At 37.7% G+C, this 25568-nt stretch overlaps 1 protein-coding gene across 1 annotated transcript in view; it reads right to left on the bottom strand.

The window, feature by feature from the left end:
• The window catches only part of DYNC2I1 (dynein 2 intermediate chain 1), a 188936-nt gene that overhangs the window by 155838 nt on the left and 7530 nt on the right, over positions 1–25568 (bottom strand). The window contains exons 2-5 of the mRNA XM_049881681.1: positions 24231–24284; positions 22603–23035; positions 17672–17763; positions 2664–2972 (exon numbers count right to left, since the gene is read on the bottom strand). Of these exons, the coding sequence (XP_049737638.1) occupies positions 2664–2972; positions 17672–17763; positions 22603–23035; positions 24231–24284 (888 nt within the window). The remainder of the gene's footprint in view (positions 1–2663; positions 2973–17671; positions 17764–22602; positions 23036–24230; positions 24285–25568) is intronic.

A 25568-nucleotide genomic window follows, 5' to 3' on the forward strand; every position in this document is an offset into this window, starting at 1 on the left:
TCAGACAGAGATTGGACTGGACAACGGGTTGAAGAGGGATGCTGGTGAGGAATGAGCTTCCTGGATCAGGTGGACACTTGAGACTAAGTCAGCATCTCCTGCCTGGAGGGGAGATGAGAGGGGGTTAGAAGCTGGTGAAATGGACACGAAAAGAGTGAGTAGAGAGAGGGAGCGGGCTGTCTCATTAGGGGGAGAACAGTTGGGAGTATGTAGCAAGGTGTATATGAGTTTTTGAGTGGGAGACTGACTTGATTTGTAAACTTTCACTTAAAGCACAATAAAAATTAAAAAAAAAAAAGATTGGTTTAAGACACTAATAAAAATTCATATAGAGAAAGGGAGAGATAGTTGAGGAGAATATAATTCCTGGTTTCCTGAGAATAGTTCCAGTTTATATCTGTTGTCCTGGCATAATTGTTAATATTGCCCTCTTGTACTTTATGGTCATCTTAGAGATAATTATATCCAACGCTAGGCTGACATAGTAACTGAATTGAAAAGTATGTTTTGAGTACCTGAAAGCCAATGCAAAGAAAAACGCAGTTATACAATGCCCACTTATCACTCCTGATATTATATTTTTATTTATGTCTTTATTGTACACCTCCTCCAATGAAAGAGAAGCACTGTGAGCATATACAAACTATGGTTTTATCCACAGATGTATCCTTAGCACCTAGGACAGTGCCTGGCACATAGCAGCCACTGAACAAATATGAACAAATAGTCTACAACAGGAAGTTTGTCAGTTCATAAGAACAACCTTTTTTCCTGGGACTAGTTATTATGTTAATCCTTATGTAGGGAGCATTGGTAAAGGAAGTAGTTCTACAAAAAGGCAGAATAATGTTCTTCCTCGGGCAGTTTCTCTTACTCATCCTCAAAAAAAAGCCAAAGGTACATATTAAGGCATGTCTCAGAGAGGTCATTTCTCAGGGGAACTACACTACTGTGACCCCATCATGTGGTTTCTAGTAAGCAAATTTGATCTAGGGAACGTGATAAAGCAAGTGTAATAAAGTGTTATTGGTAGAATCTAGGCGCTCAGTACATTGGTGTTCACTGTCAAGCTGTCAATTTTGCTGTGTCTGAAAATGTTCATAATAAAATGCTGGAAACTGAAAAAAAAAAAAATTGTTCTAGGGAAAGAACTAGAAAAACAAGAAGAATGAATACCTGTCTTTTAGAATCTCATTTTTAATTATCTCTTCATTCAGTTTCTTGACAGCAGGCGCTTGGGTTGGGAATATAAATATTCAGTGTGGCTGATTAAAGGGAAAATCCCTAAGATTCTTTATGGTATCCTTCGTTATGGTATCCATAACCCAGAAACCAAACCAAACTCAGTGCCGTCGAGTAGATTCCAACTCATAGTGACCCTACAGGACAGAGTAGAACTGCCCCATAGAGTTTCCAAGGAGCGCCTGGTGGATTCGAACTGCCAACCCTTTGGTTAATAGCCATAGCACTTAACCACTACGCCACCAGGGTTTCCATAGTATCCGTAGATACCATATATGTAGGTAGCAAAACTGGTACTGTCTTATAAATATTAAAAACATGGCCAATGTTCTGCACTAAAAGAAGGGAAGCGAGCTGCAGGTGACGGGGCAGGGATATCAGTATAGCTGTAAAGAAAGGCGTTGGGGTAACAGCATCGGAGGTTACAGGCAGAGGACTCTGCCTGGTGATACTTGGCTGTGCAAAGAGAAAACTAAGATGGTCACTAAAGCAGCAGCAATCTCAAATGAGTATTTTTCAAGATATTTTAACACAAATGTTGTCTCAATTTCAATGTTCCTGGTTTTAATTAAATGGCTTTTAGATCCTAAAATAAATGTATGCATACTTTAGTGGACAGAGCACCAGTGAATCAGAGGTCATGGGCCTTGGCTGGGCTTCCCACGATCTTTGCTCCAAGGAGGTCAGGAGCTTCCCTGAGCCTCCACACACCACCTGATACTGTGAAGAAATTTAACTTCTGACTGAAAGGAAACATTAACTAAGAAATACAACAATAAAACAGCATTAGCTTCAGATTCTGTAAAACAGAATAGCAAGAGGTATATATATTAGAACAGAAGCTATTAAAATGAATCTTTGGCATAATCTTTAGTACAGGACCAGGCAATGTTCTGTTGTTACACACAGGTCGCCGTGAGTCAGAGCTTGAATCAAAGGCAACTGAAAACAACAACGATAACAGGATAATATTAACCAATTACAGTAATTAAATCAATATATGTGAGAGGAAAATTAGACCCTTTACAATCCACAGCTTTATATTTTTGTTCTGTGTTATTTCATTTTTTTGCAAAACTATACTATGAATTCTGGATGAAATGCCCATTGCTTTTCTAAATCATTCTACTTAATTTCTACTTTTAAAAGATATCAGCTTCCTTTTCAAATATCTGTTTAGATTTCCAAATATCTATTAAAAATACACTTACAATGTGGTAAGATTTGACTTTATGTTTCTTAGAAGATCAGTAATTTCTCTATACTGATAATTTTACGCAAACTTAAATCATGTTTTTACCAAGGTTACTACTTTTAGACAACAAATCTTCATATTATCTGGAAGCATTTAGATATTTTTTCTCTAAAAGTACTGATATTAGGATGAATATAAAGGTAATGAAGTTGTCAAAAAATAATACCTTGGAGTCCCTTTTCTTATGCTCTTCTTTCGATGACCTCTCTTTTTTATCCAGGCTACTTCGGTGCCTCTCTTCATCAAAATGGACACCTTCTTTATGTCGTTTTTCTTTATGTCTTTTTTCCCCTTCCTTGTCAGAAAACGAATTACTTTTTTCTTTTGGAATTTTTTCCCTTTTTTCCCTTGTGCTGCTTTTTTCTCGATGTTTCTTCTCTCGATCTTGTTCTTTTTGTTTCCTATGTCGTCTTTCGCCTTCTTCTTTATAAAGCCAATACTTCAAAGGATTGTCTTTACTGTCACCATACTGCAACTGTGAAATGTAACATATTGAAAATGCATAAGCACACAAAGCATGAGTACTTCTTTTATAAACACTGTGATAGAAAAGAAGAAAATTACAGAATTGCCATTAACCCCTTCAGTCCTCTACCCTGCTGCCAGGTACCTTCCTAAAAACTTATGTTGTCATGAAAGAAGGAAAAACCCCATTCACACCAATTCTCTACTGTTAGATGTTGCTGGCTACCCAACACCTAACAGAAAGACAATGCACCCAAATTGTCCTCCCCTCTGATATGGAAAATAGGGTGCAAATTCCTTAACATGGCAAATAGGCTTTTCACAATAAAGCCCTTTTTACTTCCAAAGCCTCAACTCTTGTCCCTGTGCCCCCAACTCCTATATATCCTAAGTTTCACCAAACCTAAAATCCTCTCCTGTAAAGTCTTTACAAATTCTCCAGGAAGACATTCTCTTTTGTGAGCAATTATAGCACAACATTGCTACCTTCTGATAATAATGCATCATATCACACTTACTTTCTTATTTTACATATCCATTCCCTATCCCCATACTGGGATTCCTAAAGATGGGGACCATCCTTCAGGCACTTCCATATTCTCAAAAAATGTTGATAACATTTTTCATAAAGAAATATGCTGCTAATTTATGCTGTTGTTGTTGTTAAGTGCTGTTGAGTCAGCTGTAATTCATCGTGGCTCTGCGTATAAAAGAACAAAATACTGCTCAGTTCCGCACAATCCTCACAACCACTCCTATGTATGAGCTCATTGTTGCAGCCAGTGTGTCAATTCATCTCATTCAGGGTTTTCCTCTTTTTCACTGACCCTCTACTGTGCCAAGCATGATGTCTTTCTTCAGGGACTGGTCCCGCCTGATAATATATTCAAAGTACATGAGACAAAGTCTCGCCATCCTCACTTCCAAGAAGCACTCTGGCTGTACTTTTTCCAAGATAGGCTTGTTCATTCTTCTGGCAGTTCATGGTATCTTCAATATTCTTTGCCAACATCATAATTCAAAGGCATCAATTCTTCTTCAGTCTCCCTTATTCATTGCCCAGCTTTTGCACGCACATAAGGCATTGAAAATATGGCTTGGGTCAGGCGCACCTCAGTCCTCAAAGGGACATCTTTGCTTTTCAACACTCTAAAGGGGTCTTTTGCAGCAGATTTTCCCAGTGCAATACATCATTTGATTTCTTGACTGCTGCTTCCATGGGAGTTGATTATGGGTCCAAGCAAAATGAAATCCTTTACAATTTCAATCTTTTCTCTGTTAATCATAGCGTTGCTTATTGGTTCAGTTGTGAGGATTTTTGTTTTATTTATGTGGAGGTGTAATCTATACCGAAGGCTGTAGTGTTTGATGTGCATCAGTAAGTGCTTCAAGTCTTCTTCACTTTCAGCAAGCAAGGTTGTCTCATCTGCATAATGCAGGTTGTTAATGAGCCTTCCTCCAGTCCTGATGCTGCATTCTTCATATAGTTTGGCTTCTTGGATTATTTGCTCAACATAAAGACAGAATAGCGTGGTAAGCGGATACAACCCTGTCGCACACCTTTCCTGATTTTAAACCACGCAGTATCCTCTTGTTCTGTTCCAACGACTACATCTTGGTATATATACAGGTTCCTCATGAGCACAATTAAGTGTTCTGGAATTCTCACTCTGCAATGTTATTCATAATTTGTTATGATTCACACAGTCAAATACCTTTTCATAGTCAATAAAACACAAGTAAACATCTTTCGGGTATTCTCTGCTTTCAGCCAAGATCCATCTGACATCAGCAATGATAGCCCTTGTTCCATGTCCTCTTCTAAATCCAGCTTGATTTGACAGTTCCCTGACAATGTACTGCTGCAACCTCTTTTGAATTATCTTCAGCAAAATTTTACTTGGGTGTGATATTAATATATTATTTGAAAATTTCTGCATTCTGTTGGATCACCTTTCTTTGGAATTGGCACAAATTATGGATCTCTTCCAGTTGGTTGGCCAGGTAGCTGACTTTTAAATTTCTTGGCACAGAAGAGTGAGCACTTCTAGTGCTGCAGCCGTTTGTTGAAATGTCTCAGTCGGTATTGTGTCAATTCCTGAAGGCTTGTCTTTTGCCAATGTCTTCAGTGCAGCTTCGACTTCTTCTCTCAGTACCATCCGTTCTTGATCATATGCTACCTCCTGAAATGCCTGAACATTGAGCAATTCTTTTTTTGGTACTCTGTGTACTCCTTCAATCTTCTTTTGATGCTTCCTGTGTTGTTCAGTATTTTACCCATAGAATCCTCAACTACTGCAAATTGAACCTTGTATTTTTTCTTCAGTTCTTTCAGCTTGAGAAATGCTGAGCGTGTTCTTCCCTTTTGGTTTTCTAACTCCGAGTCTTTGCACAATTCATTACAATACTTTTACTTTGTCTTCTCAAGCTGCCTTTGGAATTTTCTGTTTAGCTCTTTTAGTTTATTTCTTTCATTTGCGTTAGCTGCTCTACATTCATGAGCAAGTGTCAGAGTCTCTTCTGACATCCATTCTGGCCTTTTCTTTCCTGTCTTTTTAGTGACTTCTTGCTTTCTTCATGTATGTCTTGCCACAACTATTCTGGTCTTCACTCATTAATATTGAATGCATCAAATTTATTTTTGAGATGTCTTCAAATTCAAGTCAGATATACTCAAAGCTGTATTTTGTCTGTCGTGGACTTGTTTTAATTTTCTTAAGCTTCAGCTTGAACTTGCATGTGAGCAATTGATTGTCTGTTTCACAGTCAGACCCTGGCCTTTTTCTGACTGATGATATTGAGCTATTCCATCGTCTCTTTCCACAGATGTAGTCAATTTGATTCCTGTATATTCCATCCGGTGAGGTCCACACATAGAGTTTGAATTTATGTTGTTGCGAAAAGGTGTTTGCCATGAAGAAGCTGTTGGTCTCGCAAAAGTCTATCAAGTGACCTCCTGTGTTGTTTCTGTCAGCAAGGGATATTTTCCAACTATAGGTCCTTCCACTTTGTTTCCAACTTTCACATTCCGATCACCATTAATTATCAATGCATCTTGACTGGATGTTTGATCCATTTCAGACAGCAGAAGTTTGCAAAAATCTTCAATTTCTTCATCTTTTGCATTAGCGGTTGGAACATAAATATGAATGATGCTTGTATTAATTGGTTTTCCTTGTACGTTTATGGATATTATCCTATCACTGACAGCGCTGCACTTCAGGATAGATCTTAAAATTTTCATTTTTTATTATTGTACTTTAGATGAAGGTTTACAGAGCAAATTAGCTTCTCATTAAACAATTAATACATATACTATTTTGTGACATTGGTTGCCAACTCCACAACATGTCAACACTCTCCCCTTTTTGACCTTGGGTTCCCCATTACCAGCATTATTATCAATCACATCCTACTTTCACATCCTTGCCCCTGAGCTGGTGTGCCCATTTAGCTCCGTTTTGTTTTATGGGCCTGTCTACTCTTTGGCTGAAGGGTAAACCTCAGGAGTGACTTCAGTACTCAGTTAAAAGGAAGTATGGGGGCCAACTCTCAGGGTTTCTCCAGTCTCTGTCAGACCAGTAAGTCTGGTCTTTTCTTATAAGTTAGAAATCTGTTCTACATTTTTCTCCATCTCTGTCCAGGACTTTCTATAGTGATCCCTGTCAGGGCAGTTAGTGGTGGTACCCAGGCACCATCTAGTTGTACTGGACTCAGTCTGGTGGAGGCTGTGGTAGTCGTGGTCCATTAGTTTTTGGACTAATTTTTCCCTGTGCTTTTGGGTTTCCTAATTCTCCCCTGCTCCAGATGGGGTGGGACCAGTGCAGCATCTTAGATGGCTGCTCACAAGCTTTTAAGACCCTAAACACTACTCACCAAAGCAGGATGTAGATCATTTTCTTTATTAACTATGTTATGCCAATTGAGCTAGATGTCTCCCGAGACCATCGTCCCCAGACATTGTCAGCCCAGTAATTTGGTACCTCGTGGAGTTTTGATGTGTCTGTGAAGCTTCCATGATCTTGCCTTGGTCAAGTTGTGCGGCCTTCCCCAGTATTGTGTATTGTCTTACCCTTCACCACACTTTCCACCTATCTGTTGCCTAGTTAGTTAATTTTTCCTCCCCACCCCTCCCTTATAAGCATAAAAGATTGTTTGTTTCCGTGTGTAAATCTTTCCATGAGTTTTTATAATACTGGTTTCATACAGTATTTGACCTTTTCTAATTGACTTATTTCACTCAGCATAATGCCCTCCAGATTCATCCATGTTTTAGATGTTTCTCAGATTCATTGTTGCGTAGTATTCCATTATGTGTATTTGCCATAGTTTGTTTATCCATTCATCAGTTGACAGGCACTTATGTTGTTTTTATCTTTTTGCGATTGTGAATAATGCTGCAATGAATATGGATGCACTTATGTCTATCCATGTGACGGCTCTTATTTCTCTAAGATGCATTCCTAGTAGTGGGGTTGCTGGATCACATGGTATTTCTATTTCTAGCTTTTTAAGGAACCACCGTATCTTTTTCCAAAATGGTTGTGCTATTTTATATTCCCACCAGCAGTCAAAAGTGTTCCAAGCTTCCCATAACCTCTCCAACAGTTGTTATTTTCTCTTTTTTTTTTTTTTTTTGATTCATGTCAGTAATGCCTGGATTAGATGATATCTCACTGTAGTTTTGATTTGCATTTCTCTAGTGGCTACTGAGAGCCCTGGTGGTGTAGTGGTTAAGAGCATGGCTGTTAAACAAAAGGTCAACAGTTCAAATCCACCAACGGCTCCTTGGAAACCATATGGGGCATTTCTACTGTGTCCTGTAGGGTCACTATGAGTCAGAATCAACTCGATGGCACCTAACAACAACAAAAACAACAACAATGGCTAGTGATCTCGAGCACTTCCTCATGTGTCTGTTAGCTGCCTGAAAGTCTTCTATCTGTTCCTATCCTTTGCTCACTTTTCAACTGTATTGTCTTTTTGTTGTAGAGGTGTTGGATTTTCCTATAGAATTCAGAGATTAGACCTTTGCTGGATTTGTCATAGCCAAAATTTTTTCCCCAGTCTGTAGGTTCTCTTTTTGCTCTTTTGGTAAAGACTTTTGATAAGCATATGTCTCTAATCTTTAGAAGATCCCAGTTACCTAGCTTGTCTTCCAGTGTTTATGTATTGTTAGTTATGGTTTGTATGCTATATATGCCATGTATTAAGGCCTCTAGAGTTGACATTATTTTTTCTTCTATGATCATTATAGTTTTCCATTTTATATTTAGGTCTTTGATCCATTTTGAATTAGCCTTTGTGTATGGTGTGAGGTATGGGTCCTGTTTCATTTTTTTACAGATGAATGTCCAGTTTTGCCAGCACCATTTGTTAAAAAGACTGTCTTCATTCCAATCAGTGTCTGATCTCTAAAATCTACAAAGTACTGCAAAAACTCAACAATAAAAAGACAAATAACCCAATTAAAAAATGGGCAAAGGATATGAACAGACACTTCACCAAAGACAACATTTAGGTGGCTAACAGTTACATGAGGAAATGCTCATGATCATCAGCCATTAGAGAAATGTAAATCAAAACTACAGTGAGATACCATCTCACCCAATCAGGGCTGGCATTAATCTAAAAAACACAAAATAATAAATGTTGGCGAGGTTGTAGTGAGACTAGAACACTTATACACTGCTGGTGGGAATGTAAAATGGAACAGCCACTTTGGAAATCGATTTGGCGCTTCCTTAGAAAGCTAGAAAGAGAACTACCATACAATCCAGCAATCCCACTCCTTGGAATATATCCTAGAGAAATAAGAGCCTTCACACGAACACATATATGCACATGCACATTCACTGCAGCACCGTTTACAACAGCAAAAAGATGGAAGCAACCAAGGCGCCCATCAACAGATGAAAGGATAAATTATCGTATATTCACATAATGGAATACTACACAATGATTAAGAACAACGATGACGCTGTGGAACATCTCATAACATGGATGAATCTGGAAGCTATTACCCAAAACCAGTGAAATTAGTCAGTCGCAAAAGGACAAATATTGTATAAGACCATTATTATAAGAACTCTAGAAAAAGTTTAAACACAGAAGAAAATATGTTTTGATGGCTACAAGGGTGGAGAGGGAGAGAGAGCAGTATTCACTAATTACATAGTAAACTATTTTGGGTGGAGGGAAAGACAACACACAACACAGGGGAGGTCAGCACAACCGGACTAAACTGAAAGCAAAGGAGTTCCCTGAATAGAACCAAATGATTCAAAGGCCAGAGTAGCAGGGACAAGGGTTTGGGTACCACGGTTTCAGGGGACATCTAGGTCAACCGGCATAACAAAATGTATTAAGAAAACATTCTGCATCCCACTTTGGTTAAGAGGCATCTGGGGTCTTAAACACCAACAAGCGGCCATCTAAGATGCATCAATTGATCTCAACGCACCTGGATCAAAGGAGAATGAAGAACATCAAAGACATATAGTAAAGATGAGCCCAAGAGACAAAAAGGGCCACAGAAACCAGAGATTACATCAGCCTGAAACCAGAAGGACTAGATGTTGCCTGGCTACCACCGATGACTGCCCTAATAGGGAACAGAGAGTCCCTGACGGAGCGGGAGAGCAGTGGGATGCGGATCTCAAAAAGACCAAGCTTAGAGGGACCCTGGAGGTCATGGTCCTGGACCCTTTGTTAGCACAAGACTGGAACCATTCAGACAGGGATTGGACTGGACTGTAAGATAGATAATGATACTGGTGAGGGAGGAGTGAGTTTCTTGGCTCAAGTAGACACTTGAGACTATTTGGGCAACTCTTGTCTGGAGGTGAGACAAGAAGGAAGAGGGGGACAGGAGCTGGTTGAATGGACAGGGGGAATACAAGGAGGAGAGGAGGAATGTACTGTCTCATTGGGGGAGAGCAGCTAGGAGTACATAGCAAGGGGTGTATAACTTTTTATATGAGAGACCAACTTGGCTTATAAACTTTCGCTTAAAGTACAATAAATTAATTTATTTGATGGACTTTGGACCTTCGTCAAAGTTCACGTAACTGCAGGCGGATGGATTTACATCTGGGTTCTCAATTCTGTTCCACTGGTCAATGTGTCTGTCATTGTATCAGTACCAGGTTGTTCTGACTACCACAGATTCTGAGGTCAGGTAGTGCGAGTCCTCCTACTTTATTCTTCTTAAAAGCTCTTTACTTATCCGGGGCCTCTTCCCTTTCCATACAAAGTTAATGATCAGCTTTTCTATCTCTTTAAGGAATGCTCTTGGTATTTGGATCGGTACTGAATTGTATGTTGAGACTGCTTTGGGTATAATTGATATTTTCACAATGCTGAGTCTATCTATCCATGAGCATGGTATGTTTTTCCATTTATGTAGGTCTCATTTGGTTTCTTGCAGTAGTGTTTTGTAGTTTTCTTTATATAGGACTTTTACATCCCTGATTAGACTTACTCCAAAGTATTTTTTTTTTTTTTAGGGGTTATTGTAAATCATATTGCTTTCCTGATTTCCTTTTTGTTGTTTTCTTTATTGGTGTATATGAATTCAACGGATTTTTGAATGTTGATCTTGTATCCTACTACTCTGCTGAAATCCTTCTATTAGTTCCGGTACTTTTCTTATGAAGTCCTTTGGGTTCTCTATGTATATTATCATATCATCCTCAAATAAGGACAGTTTTACTTCTTCCTCACCAATCTGGATGACTTTTGTTTCTTTTTCTTGTCTTTCTGCTCTAGCTAGGACTTCCAGCACAATGTTAAATATGAGTGGTGATAAAGGGCATCCTTGTCTTGGTCTTGTTCTCAGGGGGGATGTTTTCAGTCTCTCTCCACTGAGAAAGACGTTGGCTGTTGGTTTGTATTAAAAAAAAAAAAAAAAAACACTGCCATTGAGTCAATTCCGAATCACAGCGACCCTATAGGAAGGAGTAGAACTGCCCCATACAGTTTCTGAGGAGTGCCTGGTGGATTCGAACTGCCGGCCTTTTGGTTAGCAGCTGTAGCTCTTAAGCACTATGCCACCAGTGTTTTGTATAAAAAAAAATATTATGCTGAAGAATTTCCCTTCTGTCTCTTAATTGGGAGTTTTTTTCAGGAATGGGTTTGAACTTTGTCGAATGCCTCATGGTCTGTAGTTTTCTTTTTTTGCTGGTGTCTTTGCCTGATTTTAGCATCAGGGTTATGCTGGCTTCATAGAATTAATTTGGAAGTATCCTTTCCTTTTCTACGTTCTGAAGTAGTTTGAGTAGTACTGGTAAGATCTCTTCTCTGAATGTTTGGTAGAATTCTCCAGTAAAGCTATCTGGGCCAGAACTTTTTTGTTGTTGGGATTTTTTTTTTTTTAATCATCTTTTCAATCTCTTCTCTTGCTATGTGTTTGTTCAGATTTTCGTCCTCAGTTTGTATTAGTTCAGGTAGGTAGTGTGTTTGTAGAAATCTGTCCATTTCCTCTAGGTTTTCGAATTTGTTGGAGTATAGTTTTTCATAGTGCTCTGTAATGATCCATTTTATTCATTAGGTCTGTTGTAATGTCCCCCATTTCATTTCTTGCTTGTGTTTTTTTGTTTTTGTTACTTTGGCCAATGGTTTATCAATTTTGTTGATCCTTTCAAAGAATCATCTTTTGGTTTTGTTGATTCTTTCTATTGTTTTTCTATTCTCTATTTCATTTATTTCTGCTCTGATTTTTATTATTCCCTTTCTTCTGGTGGCTGTGGGCTTCTTTTGATGTTCTCTATTTGTTCAAGTTGCAAAGCTAATGTTCACTTTTTGTCCCTTTCTTCTTTTTTGATGTGTGTTTATTGCTATAAATTGACCTCTGAGCACTGACTTTGCTGTGTCCCAGAGGTTTTCATATGATGTGTTTTCATTCTCATTTGATTCTAGGAATTTTTTGTTTCCATCTTCGATTTCTTCTATTACCCAGTAGCTTTTAAGCAAGGTGTTATTCAGCTTCCATGCTTCTGATTTTTTCCCTTGCTCTTTCTGTTATTAATTTCTACTTTTATGGTGTTGGATTACCTCAATGTTTTGGATTTTGTTGAGGATTGCTTTGTGGACTAAGGTGTGGTCTGTTTCTATAAAACATTCCATGTGCCTTGGAAAAGAATGTGTACTCTGCTGCTGTTGGGTGGAGTGTTCTATTCATGTCTATGAGGTCAAGTTGGTTGACTGTAGCCTTTAGGCTTCTGTATCTTTCTTGAATGTCTTTCTAGATGTTCTGCCCTTTACCGAGAGTGGTGTGCTGAAGTTTCCCGCTATTATTGTGGAAATGTCAGTGTATCTTTTCGGTGCTTTTAAAGTTGCTTTTATGTATTTTGGAGCCCTGTCCTTGGGCGCATAGATATTTCTTATGGCTATGGCCTCATTGCAGACTGTCCCTTTAATCATTATATAATGTCTTCCCTTGTCTTTTATGGTGTATTTTGTTTTAAAGTCTATTTTATCTGAGATTAGTATTGTCACTCCTACTCTTTTTTGGTTTTTATTTGCTGATATACATTTTTTTCCATCCTTTGATTTTTTTATAATTATGTCATGTTTTCTAATATATGTCTCTTGTAGACAGCATATTGATGGATCCTGTTTTTTATCCATTCTACTACTCTCTGTCTTTTTATGGGTGCACCTTCAGTGTGATTACTGATAGTTTATTGCTGTCATTTTGTACTGCTTTTTTTGTTGTGCTGACATTTTCTTTGTTCCTCTTACTCTTCTGTGCTGAATTTCTTTTGTTTGTGGATTTTATTTTCATTTCTTTAATTTTTGTAGATTTTGTGTTTATTGAGACTTTTATGTTTTTCTTCTTTATTTGATGAGTAGGTTTGTTAACTTTCTTTGTGGTTACCTTGAAATTTACTCCTATCTTCCTAAGTTTAAACCAATTTTTTATTACTTGATAATGCCTTGACTTCTTCTCTATCTGAAACTTCTATACCTACACCATTTATTCCCTCCTTTATTGTTCTGATGTTTTTGTCATTTACAGATTGACCTCTCCAGTTCCCTGTTGTAAACTTTTTAGTTTTATCCTTGAGAGTTCATGATCTAGGTTGGTATCTGGCTGATGTGGTATTAAGTCCTAGATTCGGGTTGTTGTCTGATGTTGTTAGTTCTCTAATTGAAGGACACCCTTTAAAAATTTTCAAAGTTTGGTTTGCTTTTTACATATTACCTTAATTTCTGTTTATCTGGAAATGTTCTAATTTCATCATCATAATTGAGGAAGTTTTGCAGGATGTATTATTTTGGTTGGCATATTTTTTCTCTTTAAAAGTTTTATGTATGTCATTCCATTGCCTTCTTGCCTGCATGTTTTCTGCCAAGTAATCAGAAATTATTCTTATTGTTCCCCCTTTGTATGTGTCTTTTCATTTTTCTCGAGCTGCTCTCAGGGTTCTTTCTTTGTCTTTGTTTTTAGTGAGTGTGATCATGATATGTCTTGGTGTTTTTCTTTTGGGGTCTTTCCTATGTGGGGTTTGTTGAGCTTCTTGGATGGTCAGCTTTTCATCTTTCATGAGAAAAGCAAGAAAAATTGTCGAAAAAAATAAGTAAATAAACAAACAAAAAAAAAAAATGGAGTTGAAGGGGCCAGCCGGTGGGGGCAGGGCAGGCCCCAGCAGCATTGAGCTGGTATCTCTCCAGCCAAGCAACCAGGGCCCACTGGAAAGCAGCAGAGGCCACGTAGGGGGAAGAAGGGTGGGGGTGGGAAACCATATATCCTTGGTTACTAGGTGCTTTGTTTCCTGTTGGGAGCTCCTTGAAGTTGCCTTCTCATACTGCCTGTTCACAGTCCTTGGTGGCTGAAGTCCAAGATGTCAAATCTGGGCAGTAGTGAGCTAGTATCTCTTTGGCTGAGCAACCATGGTCTGTTGGAAAGTGGTGGAGGTCTTGTACAGGGAAGAAGGGTAGGGGGTGGGAAAGCATGTATTCCTGGTTACCAGGTACTGTCTCCTGTTGGGAGTTCCATAAAGTTGCCTTCCCATACTCCCTGTCCACGTTCTTTGTTGGCTGAGGTAAAAGAAGGCAAATCCATGCTGCATTAGCTGGTAGGGAACCTCCACTCTGTAGCTCTCTACATTCTTTGTTCTCTGTCAGTTTCTTATTCCATTTGGTACTTGACCAAGTTCTTTAGCCCTTCATTTGGTGATTAGGGTTCCAGGATTTGCATCTGTTTTAGTTAGTTTTTCTGGGTCTTTGCTGCAGAGGGACAGCATGGTGCTTCTTTCCATAGTGCCATGCTGGCTACCCTTGAAATGTTCTTTTTGATGATGAATGTGATGCCACTCCTCTTCAATATCTCATTCCTGGTACAGTACACCACACAATTGTCCAATTCAAAACGGCCAATACCAGTACGTTTCAGCTCACTAATGCCTAGGATATCAATCTTTATGCATTCCATATCATTTTTGATGACTTCCAATTTTCCTAGATTCATACTTTGTACATTCTGGGTTCTGATTATTAATGGATGTTTACAGCTGTTTCTTCACATTTTGAGTCATGCCACATCAGCAAATGAAGGTACCGCGAGCTTTACTCCATTCATGTCATTAAGGGCAACTCTACTTTCAGGAGGCAGTGCTTTCCCAGTCATATTTTGAGTGCCTTCGAAGCTGAGGGGCTCATCTTCCGGCACTATATCAGACAAGGTTCAGAAGTAGACTGTCAGGTCCTTCTTCCTAGTCTGTCTTAGTCTGGAAGCTTCACTAAAACCTGTTAGTTTGTTGTCCTGTGGTAGTTTTTGTTTGCTAATTTATGTAGTATGTTATTATTATGTAATATTTTTGGCTCAGACTTATAGTTCTGGGAACATTACCACCTGTCTCTCAAGAGAAAACCAAAATCAACATGACCCAAACTGAACCTGGCCTTTTCCTCTTTAAACAAGGGTCTTCTCTGTTCACATGCAATCACTGATCATTTAATTTTTGTTTTCCAATAATTTGATTTTATTTTATAGCTCCTATTTCATCTGTTAGTTCCCCACTGTTTCTACTCCTTTCACCCTAGTTCAGGATTTTATGACTCTACCTGCAGATCACTGTAATAGCCTCCTAACTAGTTTCCTTTCCTCACCTCTTGCCCAAAACCAACTGTTCCCACGTTTGCCAGAATAATCTTCCTAAAGAAAAACACTTTGACTATCTTCCTAATCAAACTCTCCAGTATAGTTAGATAACTACCTCATATCATTCACCAAAATAAATTCTATGGGGATTAAAGGTTCAAGTGTTAAAAAAATTATAAATACCTAAAACAAAATATAGATGACTATTTATATAACTTTGGTGTGGGAAAAGAACTCTCAAAGCATTACATCTACTACAGAAATAATAAAGAAAAAGACTTATTGTCTTGACTACTTCATAATTTTAAACACACTTATAAAAATAAAACAGCTGCAAGTAAAATCCAAAACAAACAGAAAAAGTATGGTATAAAGTTAATCTTTAAAGTACTCTTACAAATCAAGGAGACACTCCATTAGAAAAGTAAGCACATATATACAGGTAGTAACTAACAAAAAGCAGTAAAACCTTTTGAGAAAATGACTAGAGATGAAGGTTTTTTTTTTTTTCAGACTAGCAAAGATTAAAAATAAGAATGATGCCCAACTGCTCCTTAGTACATGGAGAATTACACTCTGATGATGTCAATAATTACATTGTAAAGCAAATGGAATAAAGTTTACAACTACTTTGATCCAGTAAATTCATTTCTGGAGATTAATCATAAGGAAACAAATACAAATAAATGTAAAAAGTTTACTCCATGAATATCTTTATACTAAAAAAGTTTTAGAAGCAAATTAAATGTCCAACAATGGCAGACTTGTTAAGAAAAAGTATGATACATCTATATAATTGAGTATTATATTATGCCACCATTAAAATATCATAGAGAAATATAACTTAGAAAATGCTCATACTATACTAAATTTAAGCAATTTATAAAACAGTAGATACAAAATTTGAATATATATATATTTAATTTTATGTGTTAACTCGACTAGGCTATATGGTACCTACTTGTTTGGTCAAACACTAGTTCAGATGTTTATGTAAATATATTTTACAAATGTGACTAACATTTAAAATCAGTTAATTTTGATGATGTTTATTTGATTATTTGATGATGATACTTATTTACCCTTCAATAACGTGGGTAGGCCTCATTCAGTCAGTTATAGGCCTTAAGAACAAAAACTGAGGTTTCCTGGAGAAATTCTGGCTCAGAACTATAACATAGAAATCCCGCCTGAGTTTCCAACCTGCCAGCCCACCCTACAAATTTCAAACTTACCAACCTCCTCAATCATGCGAGCTAATTCCTTTAAACAAATCTCTTTATATACATATACATGTACATGTACGTATACATATATATATACACACACACATACACTCAAACCAAACCCATTGCCATTGAATCAATTTCGATGCACAGCAACTCTACAGGACAGAGTAGAGCTGCCCATAGAGTTTCTAAGGCTGTAAATCTTCGCAGAAGCAGATTGCCACGTCTTTCTCACACGGAGCCCTCGTGGTACAGTGGTTAAGAGCTCAGCTGCCAACCAAAAGGTCAGCAGTTCAAATCCACCAGTTGCTGCTTGGAAACCCTATGGGGCAGTTCTACTCTGTCCTATTGGGTCTCTGTGAGTCGGAAGTGACTCAACGGCATCTAACAACAACAACACAAACACACACACATATATACACACACATTTAAAAACATATATATATAAAGAGAGAGAGAGACAAGAGAGGGAACTTGACACAATGGGAGAAAAACATAGAACAAAACTCAAATTCTTAAAAAGTCCAGAACTTACTGGACTAGCTGAGACTAGAGGAGTCCCCGAGACTATTTCCCTGAGATACTGTTTTAACTTTGAACCGAAACTATTCCTGGAGTCACATTTCAGTTAAATAATAGGCTGGCTCATAAAATAAACAATGTAACCCGTGAGTACTGTGTTCATTTAAAAAATCATCCATATGAGACCAAATGGTCGACATTTACTCTAAACAAAAATGAGAAGGTAATGGAGGGCAGGGATACTAGATTAATGGAAATGGAACAACCAGAATGGAAATAATGAGAATGTTGATGCATTGTGAAAAATGTAACTAATGTCACTGAACAATTTGTATAGAAATTGTTAAATGAGAACCTAATTTGCTGTGCAAACTTTCACCAAAATCACAATAGTATTTTTTCAATATATACATATACATACATGTATATATGTGTGTGTGTATATATATTCTGTTTCTCTGGAGAACCTTGGCTGATAACGATATATAATCGTGTATTCATACATATATATGTATACACATATATATGTATGTATATACATAAATAAAAAAAATACCTGGTAGGATTGGTATCTCAACCCTATCAATAATTATCCCTGGCTGGGGATTAGATGATTTTTGTTTTCTTCTCATTATTTATATTTCCAAAATTTTCTAAAATAGCCTTTGGAATAAGGAGAAAAATCTTTTGAATGTGAGTAGAAAACAAATTGACTATATACAGTGCTTGAGAGCTTTCTCAGGCCTTAAAACCTGTTTTACAGAATGTTCCAAAAATGCTTCGATCATGATTAAAACGTCCTTTACTTTTGCAATATTTGGAAAACGCTTCTTTGGGTTTTTCTTTGTATACCTTTCTTTCTCGATATCTTCTTTCTCTCTCTTCATCTCCTCTTTCTGAGTCATCATCTCCTTTTTCTTTCTCTTTGATTCTTACTTTACTTACTACAAAAAAAAAAATTAACATTCTCAAATTTTAGCACATTAAAAATATCTTCTAGCATCTTGCTGCAGTCTTTATTGTACATATTATGTTTACTAGAATGTATTAAAATATTTTCTGCAATGAAAACGAATTATCCAATCTCATGAATTCAAAGTTCTAGTATCTAAACGTAAAATGGAATAAAAAAAGAGACATCAAAATGGCAATCTAAGAAACTAATATAATTCTTCTCTCCTAATTGCCTACTAGAGACCTGGTGGCACAGTGGTTAAGTGCTTGTCTGCTAACCAAAAGGTCAGCAGTTCGAATCCACCAGCCACTCCTTGGAAACCCTATGGGGCAGTTCTATTCTGTCCTATGGAGTTCTCTGATTTGACTGAGGCAACCTATTAAATGTCTGACTAATTGCTGGAAATAAGAGTGGAGACAAATACATAATGCCTTTGGAGTTTCCATGCTAAAAGTACAGGTAAGAGAAATATTATGGATTGAATTGTGTCCCTCAAAAATGTATGTTGGATCCTAACCCCCATACAGATGGATGTGATCCCATTTGGGAATACGGTTTTCTTTGTTGTCAATAAGCCATATCAATGTAGGGTGTGTCTTAAACCAATAACTTTTGAGCTATAAAAGGAGCAAATCTGGCACAGAGGCAAGAAAGCACAAAGAAGAGAAAGCGAGCTGCCTCGCAGAACTCACCAAGAACACCGGCTAGAAAAGCTGAGACAAGGATTTTACCCCAGAGCTGACAGAGAGCCTTCCCCTAGAGCCGGCACCCTGAATTCAGACTTCTAGCCTCCTAAACTGTTAGAAAATAAATTTCCATTTGTTAAAACCATCCACTTGTGGTATTTCTTGTTACAGCAAACTAAGACAGGAAGTACAGCCCTCCTTACCCCCTGAGAAAAACCTGCCTAGTCGGCCAAACATTTTAGCTGCTAAACTCAAAGGAAATGTCTGTCCTTGTTGATCCGACGGGAAAAAATAGCACCAGTCCACCACACCCTACTGGCAACCATGTTGCTAAGGAGAAGGCAGAAAATGCCAGGAGGTCCTCTGTGGGAAAAGGTTCCGCCCACTGGCACAAAAGATGAAGCTTTACTGCCTAGCAGCCAACTCCCATTCCACTGCTGACCCAACACCTATCACAGCCTGGGATCCACAGAGAAATCAACCCATGTTATAAATGAGTACTGATGATGCCAACAGCACGTTCCAATAATGAAAATCTAGATCTTCACTTCTGAATCTGCAGACAAATAAAGTCATCAGACTTAACATTAAGAGATTAATACTTTGAAAAATGAGGACAAAACTAAACTCTCAGAGATAATTGAAATAAAGTTGATTCATTTATTCTTGCACTCAAAAATATTCACTAAGCACCAACCTCTCTTCTAGGAGCTTGAGAACACAGAAGAGATCAAAACGGGGAGAAAGTCCCACAGAACTCACATTATAGTGGCAGGAGACAGTAAATAAAGTAGTAGGGATAGTAGAGGAAAGAAAGAGGTCAGATTCTGGATATATTTTGAAGGTAGAGCCAACAGAATTTCCTGATAGATTTTAAGAAAAAGAGTGGAGTCAAGATTGATTCCAAGGTTTTTCAACCTAATTAACCAAAAGGAAACAGTTGCAATCAACTGACACGGGTAAGGTTTGAGCAAAGTAGATTGTGTAGCTTTAGACATATTAAGTTTGGGATATCTATTAGACATCAACCTACAGAAGTCAAGCATGCAAGTAGATACAAAAAAAAAGTCTGGAATTCAGAGATGAGGTCCAGCTGGAGACAAAAACTTGGAAGTCAGCAGCATATAGATGGTAGTTAAAACCATGAGACTGGATAAATCACCAAGAGAGTAAGGGTAGATGGAAAACTGGTCCAAGGACTGAGTCCTAGAGCAAGGCAACACTGTACAGATTGGGGAAACGAAAAGGAAGCATCAAAGGAGATATGGAAGAGATGTAAAAATAATGAAGGACAGTGGAAAGAACTTCAAAGAGTCTAATTATATAACAATTATTTTCAGTACAATTCATTTCAATGCTGCATTGGAAAAAAAAGTAGGTAGCAATGAACAAAGAACAATTTAAAAACAAAAAGGATTTTATTAGAAATAAAAACCAAGAGCACTAAAAGAATAAGTTTTTAAAGACACTGAATAATAAAACGGTTACTGTTAATTAGTGGTAACCCAGCTAACCTAACAATTCTACCCCTAGGTATACATCCAACAGAAATGTACATATATGAACATCAAAAAGCACACTTAATAATGTTCATTAACAGCCTTATTTGCAATAAATCAAATCTGCAAACAATTCAAATGGCCACCGGCACTGGAATGGGTTTAAATATATTGTGCTATGTTTATACAACGGAGTACTATTTAATGATGAAAGTGAATGAACTATTCATATACTCAACAACATCAATTAATCACATAAACATAATAGTGAATAAATTAAGCTGGATGCAAAATAATGATATAAAATACTATTTCATTATATAAATATCAGAAACATGCAAAAGTAATCTGTGGAGATAGAAATCAGGATAGTGGTTACATTTGGGGAGAGGAGCTGTATGTTTATGATTTGTGTGTTTTTCTGCATTTTATACTTCAATAAATAACTTTATAAAAATGAATACTGAACATATGTTCAAACCACTACAGTAAATGATAAATATTATGGGGGAGATACATTGAGGCTATGCAAATATCCTGTTTCTCCTTAAATTTTCATCCACTAATTTCTGCATTCTTCAGTGGATTTTGCCTGCAGTAATTACTACTGTAGTGTTCTAATGGTGATTTTCTATTTCCCTCATTCGTTCTGTAATTCCTGCATTTATTAATTGGAACTCATAAGGTTGTCCCTCCTCCATTATTTATTTGAATTCATTTATTTAAATAAGCTTGGACTCTCGAATATTTTATTCTTTGATTCATAATCTAATATTTTGTTTCTCAGACTCTTCCAGATTTGGCTAGCAGGAGCTGTTTGAGATTAGCTCCTGTGTCCTTTTGACATCTCTCTCCCTCCTCTCTCTTTTTTTTTTTTTTTAAGCACTTCCTTATATGTGGCACCATAAGAGACTCCAGACTCACCTTGTCTTTTCCCTGCTCCAGCCCAGGAATCAACCATTTCTCCAAGGAGACCTGGTCCCTTTTATTCAAGAATGGTGTTTTAAAACCAAGATCTAGGTACTAGGTGTGATCACTGGTACTGGGGTGTCACTGCTTCTAGGCTCTCTCAGCACAAAGAGCTATGTAATGTGTGTACATGAGTATGTACACAGCCTTATAGATGCCTCACCATGGAACATCAAACAGACTATGCAATTAGAGCTGCACTCATAATCAAGTGGGGGTGGCACACAGAGCACCAGGTCTGAGAAGATCCTGAATGAACAAGGATGTTGCCAGAGTACACCCCTTACATTCACAGCACAGTAACTCCTAGGTCACTGCTTGTTGCTTCTTCCTCAGTCCACACCTAGGGCCTAACAGGGAGCTCTCTATGACAAGTTCAGCTGACTGGAGAGGAACTCATCGGCTCAATAAGCCGGCACTCTCCTGAAGCAGGCTGCTATCGCATTATATCCCACCTGGTGTGGTCCTGAAGAGCATGGAATGAGAAATCCTGTGAGCAGAACTCTGAACTCTCCATTTTGCATAAGAGATGGCCTACATTAAGAAACCATGTCAATTCATGGGCAACAGTTTTGCCAGAAAGTCAAGACTTAGAAGTAATACAGAGGATTGGTTATTGGGAAATTTGTAGCTGACCATCAGCATATTTGTGATCCATATGAATGCTCATCAAAACATCAAAAGGTTGCTACCTTGGAGAATAATCTTAATACCCCGGTTTTAAAGATAACTATTTCTGTGCGTATCAGTCAACCTACTTCCCCAGCCATTCAAGCACTTGTTCAACAGGCTGATGAACAAAACATCCATGGTGGCAGGGAGGGGCGCACATTCACCAAGCCACCCTGACTATCATTTCTGCTGATCATCCAATTTGCCACAGCAGTAACCAAGCCTGAGTCCTTGATATAGTACTTGGTAACAAGCCAGCTATTTAGGGACATATTTAGCTGTACTCTCAACAGCCTGGACTTCCTTGGTTTTCATTCATTTTCTTAACTAGGTTCACCACCTTCCTTGTTGATTCTCAGAGTTACTACTAATAAACTCCCTTTTTGCTTACATTAACTAGTTTGATTTGAAAAAAAAGAGTATTGTTTGTATAATAAAAAATAGTGAAGATATTTTCATTTAAAAAAAAAAAAAGGTATGCAACTTTATCCTAGAATTCCTAGGAATTTAGATAACAAATACTTAAACATTGCTTAAAATAAAACTGGCATTTTGAAGGAGCACTTTTTATCAAAGAGCATTATTTTTCTTTTTTCACTATGGGGGTTGGACTTTATTCAATAAAAATCTAAAATATGCTTCAATAATAAAAGTCTAGCTAATAATGAAATAAATGTTACTTCCTCCACTAACTGAAATGAGTTTAAAAAAAAAAATGTGTATACATACACACAGGTACAAGAGGGTAAGTTCAAATCCAAAACTAAAACATTTATAAAAATTGTAAGAGAAAACAAAATGATGAATGAAAATCTCTAAAGAGGAAAATACTCACACAAGTGAGAACTTTTTGTGAGAAGTACATTTAACAAAACATTGTAGCTAACAGCTATGCAATTCCTTAAAAGGAAAGATAGAATATATTTTTAAACTATATTTAATACAAAATAATACAAAGATAAATTTAAGAGAAGAGCTTAGATGTGTCCAGTTAAAACAAACCTGAACGAATCTTCTTTTCTACCTTTTCCAGAAGTTGCTTGTCACACGCCTCACGTCCCAGGAGGTTATGATAGGCAGTGGTCTGTCTAAGTTCTTCTTTCCTAGCTTTTCTCTCTTTTTCTTTTTCTCTGTCTTTTCCTCTACTGTGAGACTTTTCTGTGTCTTGTTCTCGATGTTTCTCTTTATATTTTTCTCTTTCCCGATCTTTTGTGTCTTTTTTTCTTTCCCTTTGTTTTTCTCTGTCCCTCTCCCCTCGAAGAGTCTCCTTAGACACGTGAGCATCTCTTTCATTTGCCCGTTCTTTATGCTTTGTGTCTGGGTCTTGATTCTTGTATTTACGCTCCCTGTATTCAAGTAGGTCAGATTCTGACTCCTTATGTAGTTTCTTTTCTCTGTGTTTCTTTTCATCTTTTGGGCTATCTGCTTGTGCAACCTAAAGAGAAAAAGGGTTACTGCTTCACTGTTGTTGTTGTTAGGTGCTGTCAAGTCAATTCCGACTCATAGCCACCCTATGGGATGGAGTAGAACCGCCCCATAGGGTTTCTAGGGAATGGCTGGTGGATTTAATTTGCCAACGTTTTGGTTAGCAGCTGAGCTCTTAACCACTACACCACCAGGGCTCCACTTCTTTACTCCCAGTGAACCCAGTGCCGTCGAGTCAGCCCTGTAGGACAGAGTAGAACTGCCCCATAGAGTTTCCAAGGAGCGCCTGGAGGATTTGAACTGCCAACCCTTTGGTTAGCAGCTGAGCTCTTAACCACTACACCACCAGGGCTCCACTTCTTTACTAGAAAAGCAAAATACATGCTGAACTTTTAATATCTGAACATGATAATCATACTCACTTGAAGGGTCTTAAAAATATATTGCATTCAACTTCTTTCCAACTTTCCAAGCAAGGTAAGGGGTGGGGCCTTAATTAACATTCTTAGAATTCCAAAGTATTTGTGGTCAAATTTCCCATTTTACATTACTGACTGCTTAAGTCCCTTATATCACAGGCATTCAAATCATCTTTCTGGCAAAACAAATCTAAAATGCTACATTGATTAGAAAGAAAAAGAGATATTGAAGCTATGTTTTAAAGTTACTAAGACACTAACTACCTAACCTGTTGTTGAGTTGATGCCAACTCACAGCAACCCTACAGGACAGGTCCTACCAAAGAAGCGGGATCCTAGAGCCCAGAGGCTGTCCTTTCCCCCACTGACCTAAGGAACAATCGGAAATGTAGCAGCAATGGCCTCAGGAGAACTCTATCTCAATCACCAAGCTACCCTCTCCCTGTCTGCCCCCAACCCCACCACTGCACACAAGCCCCCCAAGTGGCATTTGGGATACTCCTGAACCGTGACAAAAGACCCACTGAGCTTGTGAGGATGTAGGGATAGACTGAAATCACCAGCCACCCCAAGAAACTGAACATGTCCTATACCATAATTTTACCCTATTTCACTATGGTTCTAAGAGATATTAACTACAATGGCTTTATCTTTGAATCGAAAATTCCTCTGAAATAAGCTACATGCAATCAAAGTTTTACAGTATTATAAACTAGGTAAAACTGCCAAAAAAAAAAACCTATAGGTTCCAAATGGATCCCAATTTAAATATGTAAAGTATATTACCCAGAGGTGTTTTCTGAGTTCATCTGCTTTCCATGTATCATCTTTTGTTCTTCTCTGAAAAAGAAATTATAAAGTTAAAAAATTTTAAAGAGTTAAAATAACTAATTTTGTATGTTCTGATGAACTACTATTTCATTAGGCCACTTAAATCATTGGCAATTAATTCTTGATATGCCAGAAAATACTTATCTCTTTAATGGAATAAAAGCAAATAAAAATACAGATTTTTAAAAATTATTCACTAGTCTAAAATTACATGACTATAGAATGTATTGCTTTGACTACTTCAAAACCCATTAAATATTATAAAGATAAAATAGAAAACAAGTTACAGTGACACTCTAAATGACAGATCAAGGACAAATATTTTGAGTTTACAATCTATTGTGGCAAATTGTATTTTCCAAAAATAGCCACTACAATATCTCTCATCCCAAATGCTCATCTTGCCATGTGACTCTCAGGCTCCTCCCATAGAGAGGTGCAATTTATATTCCTTTTCCTTCAATTTGGATAAGTTTATACAGTGGCAGGAGTGATGCTATGTGACTTCCAAGGCAATATGGCTTCCATCTGGTTCTCTTTGGGTTGCTCACTTCTGGAACTCAGCCACCATGCTGTGAGGAACTTCGGCAACCACGTAAAGCAGCCACATGTAGGTGTCGGCCAATGACCCCAGTTGAGGCCCCAGCCAACAGTAAGCATCAACCACCAGATACATGAGTAAGCAAGATTTCAAATAATTCCAGCTCCAGCTGAAGCTTTTGAGCCATACCCTACACACAGAAATTTAGTCTTCCCAGTTGATGCCTCGGAGATAAGCTGAACCTGCTGTGAATTTTCCAAATTCCTGACCCACAGAATGTGTTGGCGTAATAATATGGCTGCTGTTGTTTTACCCAACGAAGTCTGGGGTAGTCTGTTATGTAGGAACAGTAACAGGGATAGATTGAGGGAGAGAGAAAGGAAGAGTGGGATGGACTGGTAGGTAGGTAGGTAGATAAATAGATAAACAGATAACGTATTTAGCATCTACCCCATAGGGTTTCCAAGGAGCTCCTGGTAGATTCAAACTGCTGACCTTTTGATTAGCAGCCAAGCTCTTAACTACTGTGCATCTAGAGCATGTCGAGTGCTATACTATGTCAAACACATTATTAAGCCCCATAGCCCTATGAAGTGGGTTATTAGTCCCCATTTTACAAATGAGGAAGCTGAGGAATAGAGAATCTAAATAACTTTTGTCCCCAAATCTTACACATTGCTAGGCAGATAACAGGACTTGAATACATAATTGTGGAATGAATGAAAGAATAAACGGTCACTAATTGAAAAAGA

The sequence above is a fragment of the Elephas maximus genome, chromosome 4 (genome assembly GCF_024166365.1).
Source record: "Elephas maximus indicus isolate mEleMax1 chromosome 4, mEleMax1 primary haplotype, whole genome shotgun sequence".
Taxonomy (NCBI): domain Eukaryota; kingdom Metazoa; phylum Chordata; class Mammalia; order Proboscidea; family Elephantidae; genus Elephas; species Elephas maximus.